Source organism: Lissotriton helveticus, chromosome 2_1, assembly GCF_964261635.1.
Source record: "Lissotriton helveticus chromosome 2_1, aLisHel1.1, whole genome shotgun sequence".
NCBI classification, from domain to species: Eukaryota; Metazoa; Chordata; class Amphibia; order Caudata; family Salamandridae; genus Lissotriton; species Lissotriton helveticus.
The window spans coordinates 588,007,995-588,028,919 of NC_136059.1; the positions used below are offsets into that span (position 1 = coordinate 588,007,995).

Here is a 20,925-nt window from a genome sequence, read left to right on the forward strand (position 1 = left end):
TCAAACCCTGGAAGAGGACATAATGAGGCTGGAGTCCCAGGTGGCAGAGGGGGGGGACTGTCTCAGTGGACGAGCAGCATCGATTGCGGCAGAACCCAGGCGTTAGCCACACAGCACAGGCTATATATGACGCAGGGGACAAAGTAAATAAATTACTTGCCTGGTTGGATAAGAGAAGGGCGGACGGTAGTTAGGTGCCCGGACTAATAGATGAAAAGGGCCACAATATGTCACAGGGAAAGACGTGGCAGAGAAATTTGCAACTTACAATGAAGGAATATATGCTTGCTCCTCAGTGAAAACAGAGCAGGACTGTAGTGACTTTCTACACGATATTGCGTTACCACGGTTGTCAGAGGAAGACAGAGAGATGTTAGAGGGAAACGACAGAAGAAATAAAGGCAGCGTCCCTCTCACTGCAATTGAGTAAAGCAGTGGGACCGAATGTGGAAATGTATAAATGTCTATTGGAAGGGACAGCAGATCATATACTAGACATGCTGAAAGAGGCAAGAAAAGAGGGATACTCCCCCAGATCAGAGGACAGCAGTAATAGCGGCAATACCAAAAAAGGGTAAACCACCAAAAGAATGCGGTTCGTACAGACCAATCTCCCTGTTTAATTATGAAGTAAAGGTTTTGGCGAAACTCCTATCCCTGCAATTGGGCAAGGTGATTACCTCCCTTGTACACCCTGATCAATCGGGCTTTATGCCCCATTGGGGAACCAGACTTAACCTATGTAGATTGTTTGGGGTCCTTCAACTTACAGAGGCAATCTCAGACCAACAGGTGGCGCTCCTGTCTTTAGATGCCACAATGGCCTTCAATAGTGTGGATTGGATCTATCTCTTTGCAGTGCTAGACAAATTGGGATTTGGACCAGTGTTCACAGGGTGGGTTACGCTGCTCTATCAACAGCCCCTGCCCAGAGTAAGTGTCAACCCCACGGAGTTAAGGGCATTCCCTCTCCGAAAGGGAACAAGGCAGGGATGCCCACTGTCCCCACTGCTGTTTGTCCTGGCCCTGGAGCATCTGGCGGCATGGGTATTTCAGGACGCTCTGATTTGGGGACTCCTGATTGGGGAGGAATGGGAGGAACGCATCTGGTTATATGCGGATGATGTCCTACTATATGTTAAGAAACCACGGCAGTCAATCGACAGAATACTGCAGATATTCCGAATCTGCGGGGAATACTCAGGATACCAAATTAACTGGAATAAATCATTGCTCTTTCCACAGGCAGGGGGTGACCCAGAGCTAACTTCTAGATGTACGGTGCCAGTTGAGATGAAGGGTTTCAAGTATTTAGGAATATACGTAATGTGAAGTGCTCAGGAGTTCTAGCGCCATAATCTGGGATCACAGCTAGATAGATTAATTGTGGATGGGAAGAACTGGCAGACCCTGCCCCTTACTTTGATGGGGCGAACGACCTTGTTTAAGATGATAGCCCTCCCCCGTTTCTTATATGCACTGCAAAATACACCATACAATGTACCTCCACTATTCTTTCAAAGAGTAGAGGCAGAGTTGGTTGCTGTGGGGAGGAGGCGCACCACGGATAGCGCTACACAAATTGCAGAGAGTGGTCTATGAGGGAGGATTAGCAATACCAGACATCGGAAGCTCCTACTGGGTGGCCGAATTAGTAACAGTAACGGCTGGATGTTTGGAGAGTGAGTGGAACCAGGCTACAGGGTGGACTGACTAGCCATAGGCAATGGAGGGCCTCAATTGATACTGTAAACCAAATGACTAGCGAGGAACTTACCACAACAGGGGAGGGTAAGTTTACAGGGATGACCCCACTCTGGGATGGCACTTGGTTGAGAAAAGTGAGTAAACTAAAGGTATTTGCGAAATGGGAGCCTTTAGGCATTGAGACGCTAGGTGACATAAGGAGGGGTCAAGCCTACATTACATTTGCGACCCTGCAAACGGAATTTGAGATAGGAAAAGGAGAGTGGTTGCAGTACGTGCAGCTAGGACATGCTATACGCAATTCTCTAAGGGAAGGGGAGACACTGGAAATAGCCTCGCCGTTAGAGGATAGAATACTGACCAAGCCATTGTATGAAAAGACCATTTCCCTGATATATAAAAAAATAACTAACGCCGATGAAATATTGAGTTCACAGAGAGAAACCTGGGAGGGGGACATTGATCCGCTTGAAGATGAGGAATGGATCGAAGCATTACAAGGTCCAAGAGAGGTGGCGATAAGGACAAGATTCCAACTCATCCAGTTGAAGGTCCTTCACCGCGTAAACTACCCCAGAACGGTGTTACACTGAATAGGGCGAAGTGAAGATGCACAGTGTCAGAGAGGGTGTGGAATGGAGAGGACCTTCTATCATAGGATATGGGGCTGTCCAAAGTTACAAGAGTTTTTGAACAGAGTTGGGGAAATACTAACGGTAGTTACAGGAGAAGACGTACAGCTGACACCAACATGGTTTTTACTTATGATTACCAGGGAGGAAGACTGGCCCAGACACACAAGGCAGTGGGTGGCTTTGGCACTGTTAGTGGCAAAGCAGAAAGTTCTGAGGAAATGGGGAGCAACCGAGATTCCGGTGATTGGAGAGTGAAAAACTGACTTAGCCTGGTGCAGGCAAGCAGAACAAACAATATACAAGAGGAAATGGGAGATGATATGGGGAGCCTGGCAGACCTACAGAGGCCTATGAGGGAAGTAGTGTAGCACAGGTTTAGACATAGAATGAGTTGCTAAGGTAAAGATTTATGTACCATTGATGACATGAGAAAAGGAAATACTGTAATTCAATGTAACTGTCTCACGATTGCACTAATTGCTGAGCATATGCTAATAAAAAAGAATTGGAAAAAAAGATGGCCTTTTTGGGAACTTCAATGCACTAAAGTGTTGACAATGCATATTCTTGCCAGTGGTGAAGAGATCGAACTAGGGTTCTCCCCATTATTGGAAAATGTGCTGCACCACCTGCCATTCGTGATCTCTAGCTGAGATGGTCCTGAGTTTGTACACCCAGGGATTTAAAGATCCCACCAGGTTGCGTACTATCAGGTAGATGCACTCACGCCAGATCCAGGGTCACAGGGGGGGCCTAGGGCCTCCTGGCACTGAGTTCAGGACCCCACCATGCCTGCTAGTTTTAATACCAGATTGCGCTGGGGTTATCCATGAAGGGCTAAACCGGCCTCCTCCTGAAGTAGAGTAGGAATTCTTTCAATGTCAAGTGAATGGCCTGAAACTCCAGCAAGCAGATGTGGAGGTGGGTCTCTGCCAGAAATCAAAGCCCTCTGATCTCCACCTCTTCCAGATGAATTCCCCAACCAAACACTGGCACATCCGTCATCACCATCTTCCCTGGGTGGGATAGAGAGAGGGGTCGGCCACTGCTGCGAATTCAGTTGAGCAGCCACCACTGCAAATCTTTTGTAGTTTCTTCAAAAGCCTGGCTGGAATCTGACAAGTTCACCTAGGCTGAGCCCACTGAAAGTTCAGATTCCACTGCAGAGCTCGCCTATGCCATCTGGCATGGTTGAGAATAGAATATAGAAGGTCAGATGACCAAGAAGCCTCAGAGCCATCCTCACTGAGATCCAGGATAGAAACTAAAACATTGGATCATAGCCTGAATGTCCTGGACCCGTTAATCTGGAGGACTCTAATGAAAGGGAGCCACTGTGAAGGAGTCAGGTGTTACTTTAGCAGGTTAAGTGTGAACCTCAGCAATGTGAAGAGATTCACCATTGTTTGGATGTGGGTCACGACTAACTGTGGTGAGCCCGCCTACAGAAACCACTTGTTGATGTAGGGGAAGACTGGTATACTTGAACTCTGAATATAGACAGTAACCACTGCCTTTATCTTTGTTAACACCCGAGGGGCACTGGTGAGGCCATGAAGGAGCACAACAAACTGAAAAAGCTTAAGGCCTACCTTGGCTCACAGGGAGCGTGTTTGGACCTGGAATGCAGGGGTATGTAAACAGGCGTACTGCAGGCTCAATGCAATTATCCTAGATTCAAAACAGATAGAACACTGGCCAGTGTGAGCATCTTGAATTTGAACTTCAGCAGGAAGATACTGAGGGTCAGAAGATCTAAAAATACGGTAGAAGCCCAGGCCCTCCTTTGGCAGAAGAAAATACCAGGAGCAGCACCCACATCCAACATCAAAAGCCACGACCCTCTTTATTTCTCCTTTATCTAAAAGAGTCTGTGCTTCCTGAAGCAAATTGGACAAGCGGTCCTTTGAATGATTCTCTTATAAGAGTGGAAGATGTGGTGGGATGGAAAGGAATGGCAGGAAACAGTCTTGTTGGACTATCTGCAGCACTCACCTGTCAAATCTAATTGTTTGCCACCCATGGATAAACTATCAGATCCTGCCTCCCATGGGGTTGGTTGTATGCCAATATGAGTAAACTAAAGCGCTTGTAGTCTACTGCTGGAGGGATTGGGGACAAGGATGTTTACTGTTTATGTGGGCTTTGCCATTGTCTGCTGGTTCCCATGCCGAAGGGACTGGGGAGCTTACTGATGGGGCCTTGATGATGTCGGTTGAAAAACCCCCTTGCAATGGTTTGAAAGGGGCAAAATTGCTGTTGATACTGCCTTGAGGGTCTAAAAAGACCAAGGGAAAGTGCAGTACCTAACTGGTGTTATGTAAAGCGCTCTGATACCCGATTAGGGTCAAGTTCGCGCTATATAAAACTCTGTAAAAAAAAATGAAAAAAGAGATGAGACCCATCTAAAGGTATGCCCATGAGTGACAGCTGAACGTCACCTAAGAATCTCATCCGCGGGAGGCGCAGGAGCACTATAGTAGACCAACCGCTCTTCCCAAAGCCACCTGCTGTGTCTAGGCATGACTGAGTGACAGACTTGGCCATTTTAAGGATCTGCATCAAATTAGGGCAGTATTACTCCGGGACAGCAGGTATGATTTCAGCAACCCCATAAGGCAATGGGAATACCTGCCTAGCAAGCAGTTGGTGTTGACAAAACAAAGGGCGGGGCAAACGGAAGAAAATCTCTTCTTTTCAAATACTTTAATTCTCTTTGACTCTCTGTTTGAGGAGGGCTAGTCGGGAAAGAATTGGAGAAAGCCTTGCTGTTAGGCTGCTGCATCTGAAGAGCAGGATTACCCGGAGTGGATCTGTGGCGACAGGGTTCATTTTAACTGCCCATTAGGGTGTAGTCAAGGCCTCATTGAAGGTTAGTACGGGTTTGGATTAAGATAATCTAAGCTGTAGCACATCTGTGAGGACATTAGTCATTATCTCAATGGAAGGTAACTGGAGATCCAAGACCTTTGCGGCTTATGGCCAACGAAGCAGATTCCTCAGTAGAAGGCTCAAAATGTGAGACCATCCCTATGTAAGGGGAAGTGTCCAATCTACTGGCCTTTTGGAGGTCCATATAAGATTTCTTGTCATCAAACTCAAACTGAGGGACAAAGTCATCCCTACCATCATTGTCAAATGTTCGTTAACTCAGGTCAGAGTCAGATCTGATAAGCTAGTGGAGCACTGGAGGGCAGCTCCTCAGCAAGGGAACTGTTTTGTCAGAGTCAGACTGCATTGGAGCCGGAACGCAGCTTCAGCCGAGGTGGAGATGGATACGTTTTGAGTCAGACAGGGCAATAGGATCGATGTCTCCCTCCGGCACTTGCGGCATTAATGCTGGCATTGATGTGGAAGAAACAGGTAAGGATCTTGGTTACAGGTGTGGAGTTGGCTCTGAAGCTGAACCCCAATAGGGTCTGAGAGGCACAGATGGCATCGACGGAGGACCCGCTGATGGTAACCTGAATAGATACCTCCTCGGATCAGTGGGGTCCGAAGAAGCCACTGGGGATGGCAAAGAGGTGAAGCATGGCTTTCTTGAATGCCTTGATCTGTCAAGGCATCGTGATGGACTCGGAAATTTGGGGTGAATCGGAACCAGCTGCAGAATATGTTCCTCAGGGGACAGGGAGCAAGACCAGGAGGCATCTTGATGTCCACATCATTTCTCAGATGGAGAGTGGTGAGGCTGAGAAGAGGCCTGCTTGGACTTCTTGTGCTTCTTTTTTTTACTTGACTTGACCGGAGACTCTGATTGCGACAATGACCTGTCGCAAGACAGGCCCCTAGGGTGGGAACAAGTCCATGTCCTTGTCCCCAACTTTGAGCAGGAACAGGTCTTATGTTAATTCCTGCAGTGTTCGGTGATGTACAGCTTGAGTTCAAAGTCGCGGATCTCCTTCAGGTTCATCACAGTAACACAGTTTTTCACCTGGTTTTCTTTAGAAACATTTCCGAATCAGCAAAGTAGAATTCAGATCATTCCATAAATGCACCAGCAAGATAAGTAAAGTAAGAAATCAATGTAAGCCAAAAACCTTGCCCTGTGTTAGTAGGAAGGTTTTAATTTATCAAAAGTATATACAATCCCAGATGGACTATCCAGAAGATTATATACAATAAGCCAAATTCAAACAATCAGTAGAAAAAATACAAAGAAGAAGAAGTGCTCAGTGTCCCAGTGTGGAGTAAGTACATAGAAGTAAGAAAATCAAAAATAGTATACATCCCTCTTTCAAATATGTATCTTCAGAAGCGCACATAGGAACAATTCTATAGTAGCCTTTCAATATATTTCTCAACAATTTGTGTGCTATGAGTCAATGACGTTTCAAACTCATTTGGAATGTAGAGTTCTTTGCAAACCTGGGACATGGTAGAGAAATAATACCCAAATTACTGAGGGCACTAAAGGGCATTCTGGTTGGCGAGATGAATGAATGGGTAAATACCTGTGACACTGAGGCCACACAGTCCATAATATTCTCAGAGCAGCCAAATGGCAAGAAACTCTAAAGCTGCTATCTGAGGATGAGCGTGGGCCTTATCTTCATCATACACATTCAATTTCCACCACAAAGTGAGAAAATGGAGGTTACCCACTCAGAGGGGAGGAAACCTAAAAACACATTAGACCGTTTATCTGGTCACCAATCATGGAGACAACTGTAGGTAAAATAAAATATTGGGACACAAAGAAGGTGACACTCACCAACCGAGCCAATAGTACTCTCGAATTACTCTGAAACGAGTGTATGTATCAAAACAAAGGCACCCCAAAGTGAGGAGAAAAGAGAATGTAATTTACTCACAGTGTTGGAGGATAACCTAAAAGTATATGTTATATCATTAGTATGGTCATCCGGTAATCAGATACAAGGAAAGCATTTGTAGGAGTATTGTTTATTTGACATCAAGTAACGATTTTGAATTCAAATATTTACTTAGGTCAGCCATCATGCCCTGCATGGCGCGAAGGAATAGGGCTTCCTCAAAGATTATAATTACAAGACATAGGGTGACACTATTATGGTTCCTTGTCTGTGATGTTGGCTGTTCCTGCTTACATGTAACTCGTGGGGATGATGAAGTATGAGGTTGCAGTCTAGTTGCCAGACCAAATCCTGACCCACAGAGGACGCTTTAGCAGCCGCGACAGTTGAATTTGAGCAGGTTTTGACGTTTGTTTGTTACACTGAAAAACTAACTGATGACTGTGTGCAATGTCAGGTATAATCTAGAATCAGCACCAATCTATAAGGAATACAGTTTGACCCCAGGCGTTAGAATGCTATGATTACTTTTGGTAATCCCCATTACTCTTAGTTCTTATCGTCCTCGACCCAGTCATCACTCATGAGGTATCCCACAAGACAGGAAATAAAACAGGAAACACTTTTAGGCTCCACCCCCCCTTCTGCCAGGTGCTATATCACTCCTATGCACCAGAAGCACATCCTGACACACCAAGCAACAAAGGCCTGGACAGGAAGGGAGGGTGGGAAGTATGACTGGGTCGAGGACGAGTAGGACTAAGAGTAATGGGGATTACCAAAAGTAATCATAGCATTACCTCTACGTCCCTCGTCCTCGACCCAGTCATCACTCATGAGATATACCATAGCAACACCCAAGCAGGCCTTTGGCACACCAGACACAGCAAATACAGACCAGACACAAAGGAGTGCAGCAAGTGAAAGTTTAATAGAACACACAGAGTCAGAGCGGGGGGGGGGGAACCCGCACAGCTTGCAACACCCCACGACACAAATTGGTCCGCTCAGAAAGGGCACAATTCAACCGGTAGTGTCTCACAAACATAGACTCGGAGGTCCAAGTCCCCGCCCGACAAATCTCATCAAGAGACACACCATGAAAAGCAGCCCAAGAGGCAGACACGCCCCAAGTGGAACGCGCCTGAACCCCCGCCGGACAAGGCAAACCAGCACCAAGATAAGCTAGACTGATGACCGCCTTAATCCAGCGACCCAGAGTAAGCCTGGAGGCAGCCTTACCCTTACCAGCCAAACCAAAGGTCACAAAGAGGGAGTCAGAGGAGCGAAACCCCGCAGACCTAGCCACATATAAAGACAAGGCACGCTTCAGATCCAAGGAATGAAGTAAGAGCTCAGAAGGAGAAGGAGGAGAAGGACACAAAGAAGGAAGAACCAGCTCCTGAGAAGAATGAAAGCGAGAGCGGATCTTGGGGACAAACCCAGGATTCAAAGAGAGCACCACAGCGTCATCCAGAAAACGCAAAAACGGAGGAGAACAACGCAAGGCCGTAAATTCCCCCAGCCGCCTCGCAGAAGTAATAGCAACCAGAAAGGACACTTTGTAGGACAGGAACTTAAGGTCCACCGACTCCAAAGGCTCAAAGGGGGAGGATTGCAAAACACCCAACACCAAAGAAAGATCCCAAGGGGGCACCAGGGAACGAACAGAAGGGGAAGAGAGAGAGAAACTCCCAAAGAGGCGAGAAACCAACAAGCCATCCGAAGGTAGAAAAGAATCCGAATCCCGGAAGGCACGGATGGCAGACCATTGGCCCCGCAAGGTAGACAAAGCAAAGTGCTTCTGGAAGCCATCCAGAAAAAACTGAAGAACAGAAGACACAGGGCAAGAGGCAGGATACAGACCAAAGGAGGAACACCACCTCGAAACAGAAGACCAGTGCTTCGAATAGGAAGCCAAGCCGAGAGGCCTGCATTACAGAAATGATGTGGTCGGGCAGACCACGGACCCCAAGAGACAACCGTTCAACCTCTAGACTGCCAAGGTGAGAGGAACCAGAAGGGGGGACGGGGACCTCAGAGGAGAGGGGTAGCGGGGCAGAAGCCAAGGAGGGCCCACCGCCAGGCCCAGCAACAGAGGAAATCAAGACCTCCTCGGCCACGGTGGAAGAACAGTCACCACCCGAGCCCCCTCCCGCTGAACCTTCAGCAAGAAGGCAGGAATCAGAGGAAAGGGAGGAAAGGCATAAAGAAGCCAAGGAGGCCACTGGAGAGACAAGGCATCCACCCCCCAGGCGCCCCCCTCCGGAGACCTGGAGCAGAACAGGGGAACTAGGGCATTGGAACGGGAGGCAAACAGATCCAGATCCGGAGTCCCGAACTTCTGGCAGAGCAACCGAAAGGTCCGGGGAGCCAGACACAGGGACAGAGACGAAGGGAACCTCCGGCTCAACGAATACGCCACCACCTTGTCCACACCCCGAATGTGCTGAGCAGACGGGGCCAGAAGATGTTGCTCCGCCCAGTTCGAAATAGAGTAGGCCACCAGATTCAGGGAGGAACTGCGGGTCCCGCCTTGGTGATTGATATAGGCTACAGTCACCGTGTTGTCCGATCTCACCAGGACATGGCAACCTTTCAGATGAAACAGGAAGAAATGAAGCACCCTCTCCACGGCAGACAACTCCCTCCAGTTGGACGACCTGCACGACTCCGACGGGAGCCAACGAGCCTGCACCACCCAATGATCCAGAGTCGCACCCCAGCCTGATGCGCTGGCATCCGTTGTCAAAACCAGAGGAGGAGGCAGATGGATATACATCCCCTTGGAAAGGTGGGAGGAATCCAGCCACCACTGGAGAGCAGCCACAATGTCCAGAGACATAGGCACAGGAACAGCATAGTCCAGGACAGGAAAGGGGACCCACCTATGCACATGCCACAGCAGAGGGCGCAGATGAACCCTGGCCCAGGGCATGGTAAACACCGACGCAGCCATGTGACCCTGAACTTCCAGCCACTGCAGGAGGGGAGCCGCAGCCTAGGACAACAACCTCCTCAACAACGACTGAAGGCGACGAATCCGGGCGTCCGGCAGGAACACCTTGTCCAGTACAGAATCGAACACGGCTCCGATGAAGGTCCCCTGGGTGGCAGGCACTAGGTGACACTTCGGCAAGTTGATCAAGAACCCGTGTTCCCTGAACGTAGTCATGGTCACGAGAAGGTGGCGAGACATGACCTCCAGAGACGGAGCCTGAACCATCCAGTCGTCCAGATACGGGAACACGGACAGCCCCAGGAGATGGAGATGTGCCACCAGCTTGGTGAACACCCGGGGGGCTGACCGAAGACCAAACGGAAGGACGCAGAACTGCCAGTGCTGACCCTCCAGGCAGAAGCGCAGGAAACGCTGATCCCCCCCACAGCCACCGGGACGTGAAGATAAGCATATTGGAGATCGAGAGTGGAGAACACCCAACCGGACTGGATCAGCGGAATCACCTTCTGGAGAGTTTCCATCTTGAACGGGATCTTCTTCCCAAACAAGTTCAGACCCTGAAGGTTGATGACCACCCAGAAACCCCCTGTGATCTTTGGCACCACAAAGATGATGGAGTATACGCCCATCCCCAGCTCCTTCTCCGGAACAGGGACAACCGCAAGCATGTTGACCAAAAGATGAACCCCTTCCAACAAGGCCAGACGGCGGGAGGCATCCTGAGGAGATAGGGTCACCACCACCCTGGGGGGGGGAACGACGACACAGGAACTCGATCCGGTAACCTCGGGACAAAACATCCAGCACCCATCTGTCGGAGGTCGTCAATCGCCAAGCAGGAAGGAACAAACGAAGCCTCCCACCAACCACAGGTGGACCACCAGCGAGAACAACCTCCTGGGCGGCATAGTCAGGAACGCTGCGGGCCAGACCCAGCACCCCGCTGGGAATTCTACTGAAACTTCAGCGGAAAGGACCGGCCAGTGCCACGCTGACTCCTGAAGGAGGATTGTTGAAACCTGGAAGGCTGGCGGTAAGACCTGGCATCGGAGAAGGAGGAACCCCCACGGGGCGCAAGGTCACGAAAAGACAAAGAATGCTTGCGTTCCTTAAAGACCTTATGCAGCTTCTCCTCAAGAGAGTCACCAAACAGACGGGTACCAGTGAAAGGCAGCCTCAAAGCCATGGAACGTTGGGCCGCGTCCGTCTTCCAATCCCGCAGCAACAGGTTCCGACGGGCAGCAATAGAGGAACCACAGGACATCGCAGAAGCCCTCACAGAATCAAAGGCGATGTCAGACAGGAATTCTGCCTGGCGCTCCATGGACTTCGGACAGCTGCCACCCTCCTGCATCGTAGAAAACAGGGACTTGAAATCAGTCGGCAAAGACTGGGCAACATATGCCCCATAAACACCAGATCGAATAGCAAGGTGAGAGGCAGCATAAGACTTCTTCAGAGCCGAATCGATCTTCTTATCCACACCGTCCCTCAGAATGTTATCATCTGCCATGGAAGGACGACCCACAAGACTGGCCACAACGGGGTCCACCGGCACAGAATCAGGCAAGGAGTCCGCCATATCCAGCAAAGGATAAAGTTTGGACATAAACCTGGGCATAGCGATATGATCCGGGTCCTTCCACTCTTTCAGTAGGACATCAGACACAAAAGGGTGCACCGGCAAAGAAGAGGCAAATGGCTTCCTAAATTGTGGCAAGAGCGTATCCGGAGAGGAGCTGGCCGCAGAATCATCAGGAAACCCCATATTAACCAGAACATGGGAAAGTATATCAGGCAAGAGATCCCTGGAAATGTACTTGCCCTGAAGCTCAACAGCAACGAGAGAAGACCCATCAGACTCATCAGAGAAGGAAATATCGGAGTAAAGGGCAGCAGCCCAGGAAAGCCCATCAGCAGCCTTCTTGTTCGCCTTAAGATCAGAAAGTGTCTCCAGGATAAGGCGCTTTATCCTATCATCATCCTTCCTGGCACGCTTCACGGGAGCAGCGGATTCCCTACTGGACCCAGGGGAAGAGGAAGGCACAAGAGAGGAATGCTTCCTCTTGCGATGGTGCTTGCCCATAAGCACAAGTTACTACTTGTGTAATGATATATCTGTAAGAGACATTAGTTAGTATTAGATTCCTTACCTTAGAATATCCCCAGGCGTCAGACTGGATCCAGAATTTATTTGCGTAGCAGTACCCTTGCGCGTCGGTAGGCGTCGTCTGCGGCTCCGCGTCCTTCGTCGGCATCGTGGGCGCCGTGATGACGTCGTCGGAGTACTTAGACGCCGCCTCCGCGTGCTGACGTCAGTTCTTAGACACAGCTTTTCCGCGCCAGAAGCGCTGAGCCATGTTAAAAACCAACACTGGTGCCATTGAAACTAGGGCCCTGAAAGGGGGTAACCCTAACCCTAGATATCGGTTCGCAGAACAGGGAGGATGGGTGGGTCGGTAAGGAATCTAATACTAACTAATGTCTCTTACAGATATATCGTTACACAAGTAGTAACTTGTGCATCTGAAAGAGACACGTTAGTATTAGATTCCTTCCTTTAGAATAGATACCCCAGCAATACCAAACCCGGTGGTGGGTCTGCGAACCAATAATCACACCAGAAAGTCCTGGAGGACAGAACGGCCAAAGAAGCCATCCCTCCGGACTTGGCTGTCCAGGCAGTAGTGTCTTGCAAACGTGTGCAGCGATGCCCACGTAGCTGCCTGACAGATGTCTTGTAAGGGCACTCCCCGGCCCAGGGCAGTTGTAGTCGCCGTGGCTCGGGTGGAATGAGCCCGCAATCCAACCGGGGGCTCCTTCTTAGCCAAGGAGTAACACGCCTGGATACACAAGATGATCCACCGGGAGATAGTCCTCTTGTGCACCGCTTTCCCCTTCTTAGCACCCACGTAACCAACAAAGAGTTAGTCATCCACCCGGAACTGGCGTGTGCGATCTAAATAGAATGAGAGCGCACGTTTTGGGTCCAGACGGTGGAGCCGCTCTTCCTCTTTAGAGGGATGCGGAGGCGGAAAGAAGGTTGGCAAGGTGATAGACTGCCCGATGTGGAAGGCCGTGACAACCTTGGGCAGGAAAGATGGCTTAGTGCGCAACACCACTTTGTCCGATGGACAGAAAGGAAAGGTGGCGTACAAGAAAGGGCCCTGGAGCTCACTCACTCTTCTGGCAGAGGTGATGGCAACCAGGAAAGCAGTCTTCAGAGTAAGAAGGCGGAGAGGACAGTTGTGAAGTGGCTCAAAGGGAGTGCACATCAGAAACGTAAGAACCAGGTTCAAGTCCCACTGAGGCATCACAAACGGAACAGGAGGGAACGTGTGTGTGATGCCCTTTAGAAATCTATTTACAATAGGGGACTTGAACAAAGAAGGTTGATCAGGCAGCCTCAGAAAGGCTGAAAGGGCAGAAAGGTAGCCCTTGATAGTGCCCAGAGCAGAGCCCTGCTGGGCAAGAGAAAGAAGGAAGAGAAGAACCTCAGAGAGAGGAGCAGCAAGAGGATCCACAGCCTTTGCTGTGCACCATGCCACAAATCTGTTCCACCTGCAGGCGTATACCGACTTTGTGGAGGGACGCCTGGCTGCCAGAATGACGTTACAGACTTCAGGAGGAAAGTCAAATGGCCTCAACTGTTGCCGCACAATCTCCAAGCATGGAGGTGGAGACTGGACAGGTTCGGGTGGAGGACCGTCCCCTGTTGCTGCGACAGAAGGTCCTCCTGAAGAGGCAGACGAACCGGGGGATCGACTGACATACTGAGTAGCTCTGGATACCAGTACCTTCGTGCCCAGTCCGGAGCCACAAGGATGACTTGGGCCCGGTCGCGCTTGATCTTCTTCAGCACTCTGGGCAGAAGCGGTATAGGCGTACAATAGACCGCAACTCCACTCGCGACGAAAAGCGTCTCCGAGCGAGTGCCGCCTTGGAAATTCCAACGCGCAGAACTGATGACATTGCGCATTCTCTTCGGTGGCGAATAGATCTAACCAAGGCTCTCCCCATTGCTGAAAGAGGCCTTGCGCCACGTCCGAGTTCAGACGCCATTCGTGATCCATCATGCACCGACGGCTGAGCTCGTCCGCCCTGGCGTTCAGAGAACCTGCCAGGTGGTGAGCCACCAGGGTCACGCTCTGGCCCTCCTGGCAAAGGGTCCACGACCCCACCCCGCCCTGTTTGTTGCAGCACCACAAATGGCGGTGGTGTTGTCCATGAACACCTGCACTACACTCCCCCGGACAGAGGGGAGGAATGCCTTCAGTGCTAGACGAATCGCCCGTAACTCCAACAGGTTGATGTGGAGCCGGGCCTCCGCCGGAGACCAGAGGCCTCTGATCCCCGCCTCTCCCATGTGGTCACCCCAGCCCTGGAGGGATGCGTCCGTCACAACTACGTGCTCCGGTTGGGGAAGGGAGAGGGATCTGCCGCTGACCCAATCGCAGTCTGTGAGCCACCACTGCAGCTGTCTCGCAGTGCCCTCCGAGATCAGGACGTGGTCGGACAGGTTGCCCTGATGCTGGGCCCACTGAAACTTCAGGTCCCACTGCAGAGCCCGCATCCGCCACCTGGCATGATGCACCAGTAGGATGCAGGAGGCCATCAGCCCCAGAAGCCGCAGCGTCAACCTGACCGAGACCCGGGATAACGGCTGAAAGATGGGAATCAGAGCCTGAATATCCCGGACCCGCTGTTCGGGTGGATAAACCCGAAACCGCGCCTAGTTGAGAACCGCTCCGATGAAAAGGAGCTTCTGAGAGGGGCACAGGTGTGACTTCGGCACATTGATGGAGAACCCCAGCCGGTTCAGGAGATCTGCCGTAGTCTGGAGGTGGCTGACGACTGTCTGGGGCGAGCCCGCCTTCAACAACCAGTCGTCGAGGTAGGGGAAGACTGAAACCCCTAACCTGCGCAGATGAGCTGCGACCACCGCCATCACCTTTGTGAACACCCGTGGGGCGCTGGTAAGGCCGAAGGGGAGCACGGTATACTGAAAGTGCTCGTGGCCAATCGTGAACCGCAGGTAGCGCCGGTGGGCCGGCAGGACGGGAATGTGGAAATAAGCGTCCTGCAAGTCCAACGCTACCATCCAGTCTCCTGGGTCCAGGGCAGCTAGGACCTGAGCCAGTGTCAGCATTTTGAACTTCTCCTTCCGGAGGAAGCCGTTGACGTTCCTGAGGTCCAAGATAGGGCGTAGGCCCCCTTTGCCCTTCTTGGGTACCAGAAAGTGTGGGAGTAGCAACCACACCCTACTTCTGGCCCAGGAACGCGCTCGATGGCCCCCTTGGCCAAGAGGGCCGTAACTTCCTTCTGCAGAAGTCGCAAATGATCCCCCGATACATGGTGGTTCTGCGGTGGCATGGCTGGAGGAGTCGCCTCGAAGGGGAGGGAGTAGCCCCTTCGGACGATTTGCAGCACCCACCTGTCCGACGTGACAGTGCGCCGGTGGTGATGGTGAACCCTGCCCCCCACTGGCGTCACATGGGCCTGAAAGCACGGACTAGGAGGGTTTTGAGGTGGATGCTGCGGGGGAAGGTGTGGACTGACCTCGCCGTTGTCCCCGACCGCCGGAACGGCGGTTCCCACGGCCGCCGCCGCGTTGGGTATTACCTTGCGGAGCGTGGCTGGCAGCACGTGTGGGTACACCCCTTCCGTGGCCACGAAAGGAGTGAAAGGCAGCCGATTGCTGGCGAGGGGCCGAGAGGCCCAAGGACTTGGCCGTAGCCCTGGAGTCCTTAAAGTGCTCAAGCGCATGGTCTGCCTTGTCGCCAAAGAGGCGACAGTCCTCAAACGGCATGTCCATCAGTGTGTTTTGGACATCGGCCGAAAAGTTGGCGGACCTCAACCAGGCGTGGCGTCTGACCGCCACCGTCGTTGCCATCGCTCTACCTAGTGAGTCGGTGGTATCCAGCCCACACGGGATAGAATATTTGGCTGCATCCCAGCCCTCCACAAGGGCTTGGCCGAGTTGGGCCCGTACCTCCAACGGACACTCTGGCAGCACTTCCGCAACCGTATCCCACAGAGAGTGGGTGTAGCGGCCCAAGAGGCATGCGGTATTGGAAGACCGCAGTCCCAGACTAAGGGATGAGAAGATCTTTTTACCGTACTGCTCGTACCTCTTAGATTACCTGTCCGGCGGCGCCGACGGGAATGCGGTCTGGGAATTGGAAGCCTGGATGACCAGGCTCTCGGGGGTGGGATGGGTGGACAGGAAACATGGATCGCCCGGGGCCGGGCGGTGGCGTCTGGCCACGTTCCTATCTACGGGCGAACCCGTAGCGGGCTTGGACCAAGTGCCCAAAAGAACGTTAAGGCCTCGTTAAACGGCAGCAGAGGCTCGGCTGAGCACGACTGCGGCTTAAGGACCTCAGTGAGGAGGTTAGTCCTCACGGCCGCGACGGGGAGCTCAAGGCCCAAGGCCTTGGCTGCCCTCATCAACACCACACTATAGGTTGCCCCCTCCTCCGTAGCCACGGTAGGAGACGAGACAAATCCAGTGTCAGGCGAAGTGTCTATACCACTGGCCTCCCCAAGTTCTCCTGCCCAGTCCTCATGAGACTGGCATTCACGTGCCAGAGGGTCCTCAGACCCCTCCCGATCCCTGACACCGAGGCCCCTGGAGCACAGCACGGCATGCTGGCGAGGGACACACACCCAGAAGAGGGGGAAGAAATGAGGAGAAGCGCGCCCAAGAGACGGCCAAGCGCTACAGCCCCACAAGGCATACCTTCGTCCTTCCGTGCAGCAGGACCGGCTCCCAGAACTCCGCCTCCAGAAGGAACACCAGCGTCATGAACAAACCAGGCAGGAAGAAACCAGGGAGACCCACGGAGCCACGCAGCACAGGTCTCCCGAGCCCAGGAGGAGACAGGGAAGCCCAGCAGCCCAACTCCAAAGAATCCCACGACGGTCCACGGGAGCCTCCCAGAGCCCAGCAGAGGAGGATCCACAGGACAAACGAAGCAGGTAAGTGCCTGGCACTCACCCCAGCGTCTCCCATCAAGTAATCCACCGACAGGAAACAAAACAGGATGTGCTTCTGGTGGTTAGGAGTAATATAGCACCTGGCAGGAGGGGGGGGGGGGGGGTGGAGCCTAAAAGCGTTTCCTGTTTTGTTTCCTGTCATGTGGGATACCTCATGAGTGATGACTGGGTCGAGGACGAGGGACATAGAGGTAATGGCATGGAAAGACTTCTGGGGTCTCACTCTAGAGGCTGGAGATCAATTAGAAGCAATGAGGTATATGTTAAAAGTATGCTTTCAAAAATACGACCATAAACTTCTCCCTTGGTTCAGTGGAAAAACTACACGTTCTGGTGAGACCTCCAAATAATGCCTGAGAATCTGATATTTTTATTTGTTAACCTTTCTTAAATTTAAATGGGAGATGCTTTGCATTGCATCCATTTGGTACACTTGGTACTAATACATTTGTCAGGAGTAAAGCGGGCCGAGTAAAAAAGCAGCGGCGACGCTGATAACCTCTAATTATGTGTATGTTTACACTTAAGGTATATTAGTTCAGCCCGGGTTGTAAAGCAAGGCATCAAATATCTTTACATTTCTTACCAGAGGAGAAACGCTTCTTCATTAAGGAAAGCCTATAGCCACTCCCAACCAGTTCTAAGTCGACTCCCGATAGGGTGCCTCCTTCACTAACAAATTGCACTGCAACTGTTGTTGGTTTGCTGGGTCCCTCCGACAGATCAAACTTTGCTCTCAGAGATCCGGAACCTAAAACAAAAGCACACGAGTCAGCCAGATACTACTTGAAATGTGAGTAATATGTTTTAAAGGTGAACTGCAAAGTTTTAATGCCACATTAAAGGGGCCATCAAGTGAATGATGTCACAATACATCTCAAAACCCCATGTGATATCAAACAAGGCAACATTCCTTGAAAGGCCTATTGTTGGCGGCTGTTAGAGATACAGGACTGAGTAAACAATGTTTTTCTTCTCTACAATAGATTGACCCTTTAAGTAAAGATAAATGATAGAGTATGTACAAACTTTAAAGTGATACAAGTACAATTTAGGTTCTCCACAGTGTTTCTATCGAATAATTACTTACCTTTGGTAATGCCTTATCTGGTAGAGGCTCTATCTAGATGAAGATTCCTTAACTTAGAATTATTCCCAAGCGTCAGACTGGATCTGGACATTTTTCTTGAGCAGTATTCCTGTGCACTGGATGGTGGTGTTGTTCGGCTCCGCATTGTCTTCAGAGTCATCTGTGCTGGAAGTGATATGTGAGGTGGCTATATAGGTGCCATCCCAGCCAGCTGATGTCAGTTACTTTTTGAGACTTTCCACACCAGAAGGCCGGAGACACGATGTACACTGACCACTGCAAAACTAGAGGCCGGAAAGGGGAAAGCCCTGTCCCTAGATATCTGTTTGCAGGGGAAGGAGGATGGGTGGGTCAGTAAGAAATCTGTGGCTAGACAGTCTCTACTGGATAACACGTTACCGAAGAGAAGTAACTTGTTCATCTGATAGAGACTTCTGGCGCAGATTCCTTACCTTGGTGGGTCTATGGACCAATTTCAGATGAGGAAGTTCAGCAGGACCGAACAGGCAAAATGCCCATCCCTACAGACCTGACGCACAAGTTAATACTTGTGTAACAATATATCTGTAAGAGACATTAGTTAGTGATAGATTCCTTACCTTAGAATATCCCCAGGCGTCAGACTGGATCCAGAAAGCTTTCATTAGTAGTACCCCTGCGCGTTGATAGGCGTCATCGTACAGTTCCGCGTAGTGGACAAGGTGATAGTCTGCCCGATGTGGAAGGCAGTGACAACCTTTGGCAAGAAGAAAGGACGAGTGTGAAGCACAACCTTGTCCGGATGAACCGACAGAAAAGGAGGCTTACAAAAAAGAGCCTGAAGCTCACTCACTCTCCTGGCAGAGGTGATAACCACCAGGAAGGCAGTTTTCAGTCAGAAGACGGATCAAATAGAGCGCACATGAAGTAGGTCATAACAAGATTCAAGTCCCACTGAGGCATTATGAAAGGAACAGGAGGAAACATATGCTTAATGCCTTTTAAGAATCTCTGTACGACAGAGGACTTGAAAAGAGAAGGCTGATCTGGAAGCCTCAGAAAGGCTGAAATGGCCGAAAGGTAGCCCTTGATAGTGCCCAGAGCAGAGCCCTGCCGGGCAAGAGAAAGAAGGAACAAAAGGACCTCAGAAAGAGGGACAGAAAGGGGTGTTTTCGCCGCGATTAGCGACCGGCGAACAGTAGCAGCCAGGTAGCAGGCGAGGACGACGTGGACGCTTTGCTCTTCTGGCCCACGGCCTGCGGTCCCTGTTCGCGGCCGTTAGCTTCGTCCTGGAATCGCCCTGCGCCCAGCCGTGGACGACGAGGAAGGTTCTTTTTTCACGGTCCACAGCTCGCACCTGCTCCCGCACTGAGAGTTTTGTCCTGCGCCCAGCCCGCTACAGTCCCGACTCCCTTCCTCATTAGAGGTTGGCGGGGTCGTGGGCTGAGGTACGGTGAGCAGTTTGTGGATCGCCTACGGCCTGGTCACCCCCACGCTCCTGTGCCTGCTGCCGCTGCCGCAGCCCCAGCCTCCCGAGGGCCGCCGAGCCCACACCAGCTTTTCCCGCCGCCCCAGCCTCCCGAGGGCCGCCGAGCCCACACCAGCTTTTCCCGCCGCCCCAGCCCGTGGCCCCGCCCCCCCGACAGCCGATTGGCTCGCGCTCCCGCCTCCTCGCAGACCCTCCCGACCGGCTCCCTTCTTAAGGGGAGCCAGAGCAAGTTCCAGGGAGTGACCACTGCGCCTACGGCCTGGTCACCCCCACGCTCCTGTGCCTGCTGCCGCTGCCGCAGCCCCAGCCTCCCGAGGGCCCCCGAGCCCACACCAGCTTTTCCCGCCGCCCCAGCCTCCCGAGGGCCGCCGAGCCCACACCAGCTTTTCCCGCCGCCCCAGCCCCGCCCCCCCGACAGCCGATTGGCTCGCGCTCCCGCCTCCCCGCAGACCCTCCCGACCGGCTCCCTTCTTAAGGGGAGCCAGAGCAAGTTCCAGGGAGTGACCACTGCGCCTACGGCCTGGTCACCCCCACGCTCCTGTGCCTGCTGCCGCTGCCGCAGCCCCAGCCTCCCGAGGGCCGCCGAGCCCACACCAGCTTTTCCCGCCGCCCCAGCCTCCCGAGGGCCGCCGAGCCCACACCAGCTTTTCCCGCCGCCCCAGCCCGTGGCCCCGCCCCCCCGACAGCCGATTGGCTCGCGCTCCCGCCTCCCCGCAGACCCTCCCGACCGGCTCCCTTCTTATGACGTCCCCAGAGCGACCGCGCACCGGACGCGCGCAGCGGGAGCACCGACTGAGCGCCGAAGGTGCGCCAAAGGTAATCCCGTCTGCGCCCGTCCGTGCCTGGACCGCGCCCAGCGCCAGGACCCCTGGCCCTCGCAGACCCCAGCCCACCCGCCGGACGTACGACGCCGCCACCCTCAACGCACTCAACGCCGGCCGAACCCCTGGATGCTACCGAGCCACCCCGAGACGCACCCACGGACCCTTCATCTGCCAGTCCTGCAAGTTCTCCTGCACCCGGACCTGCACTGCACCAGCACCCACCAAGCCGAACTCCAGCAGCACCCACCTGAAGTGCATCCTGCTCAACACCCGCTCCGTCCACAGACACGCCGTCGAGCTCTGGAACCTGCTCGACACCACAGCCCCAGACGTCGCCTTCCTCACGGAAACCTAGATGAACGCCTCCTCAGCGCCCGACACCGCCATCGCCATCCCGAACGGCTACAAGATCATCCGGAGAGACCGCGTCAACCAGACAGGAGGAGGCATCGCCATCATTCACAG

General features: G+C 52.3%; 1 protein-coding gene across 2 annotated transcripts in view; it reads right to left on the reverse strand.

The window, feature by feature from the left end:
* The window catches only part of FCHO2 (FCH and mu domain containing endocytic adaptor 2), a 1,197,262-nt gene that overhangs the window by 53,416 nt on the left and 1,122,921 nt on the right, over positions 1-20,925 (reverse strand). For both annotated transcript variants that reach the window (XM_078675272.1, XM_078675273.1), the window contains exon 23: positions 17,665-17,829. In XM_078675272.1, coding sequence (XP_078531398.1) covers positions 17,665-17,829 — 165 coding nt within the window. The remainder of the gene's footprint in view (positions 1-17,664; positions 17,830-20,925) is intronic.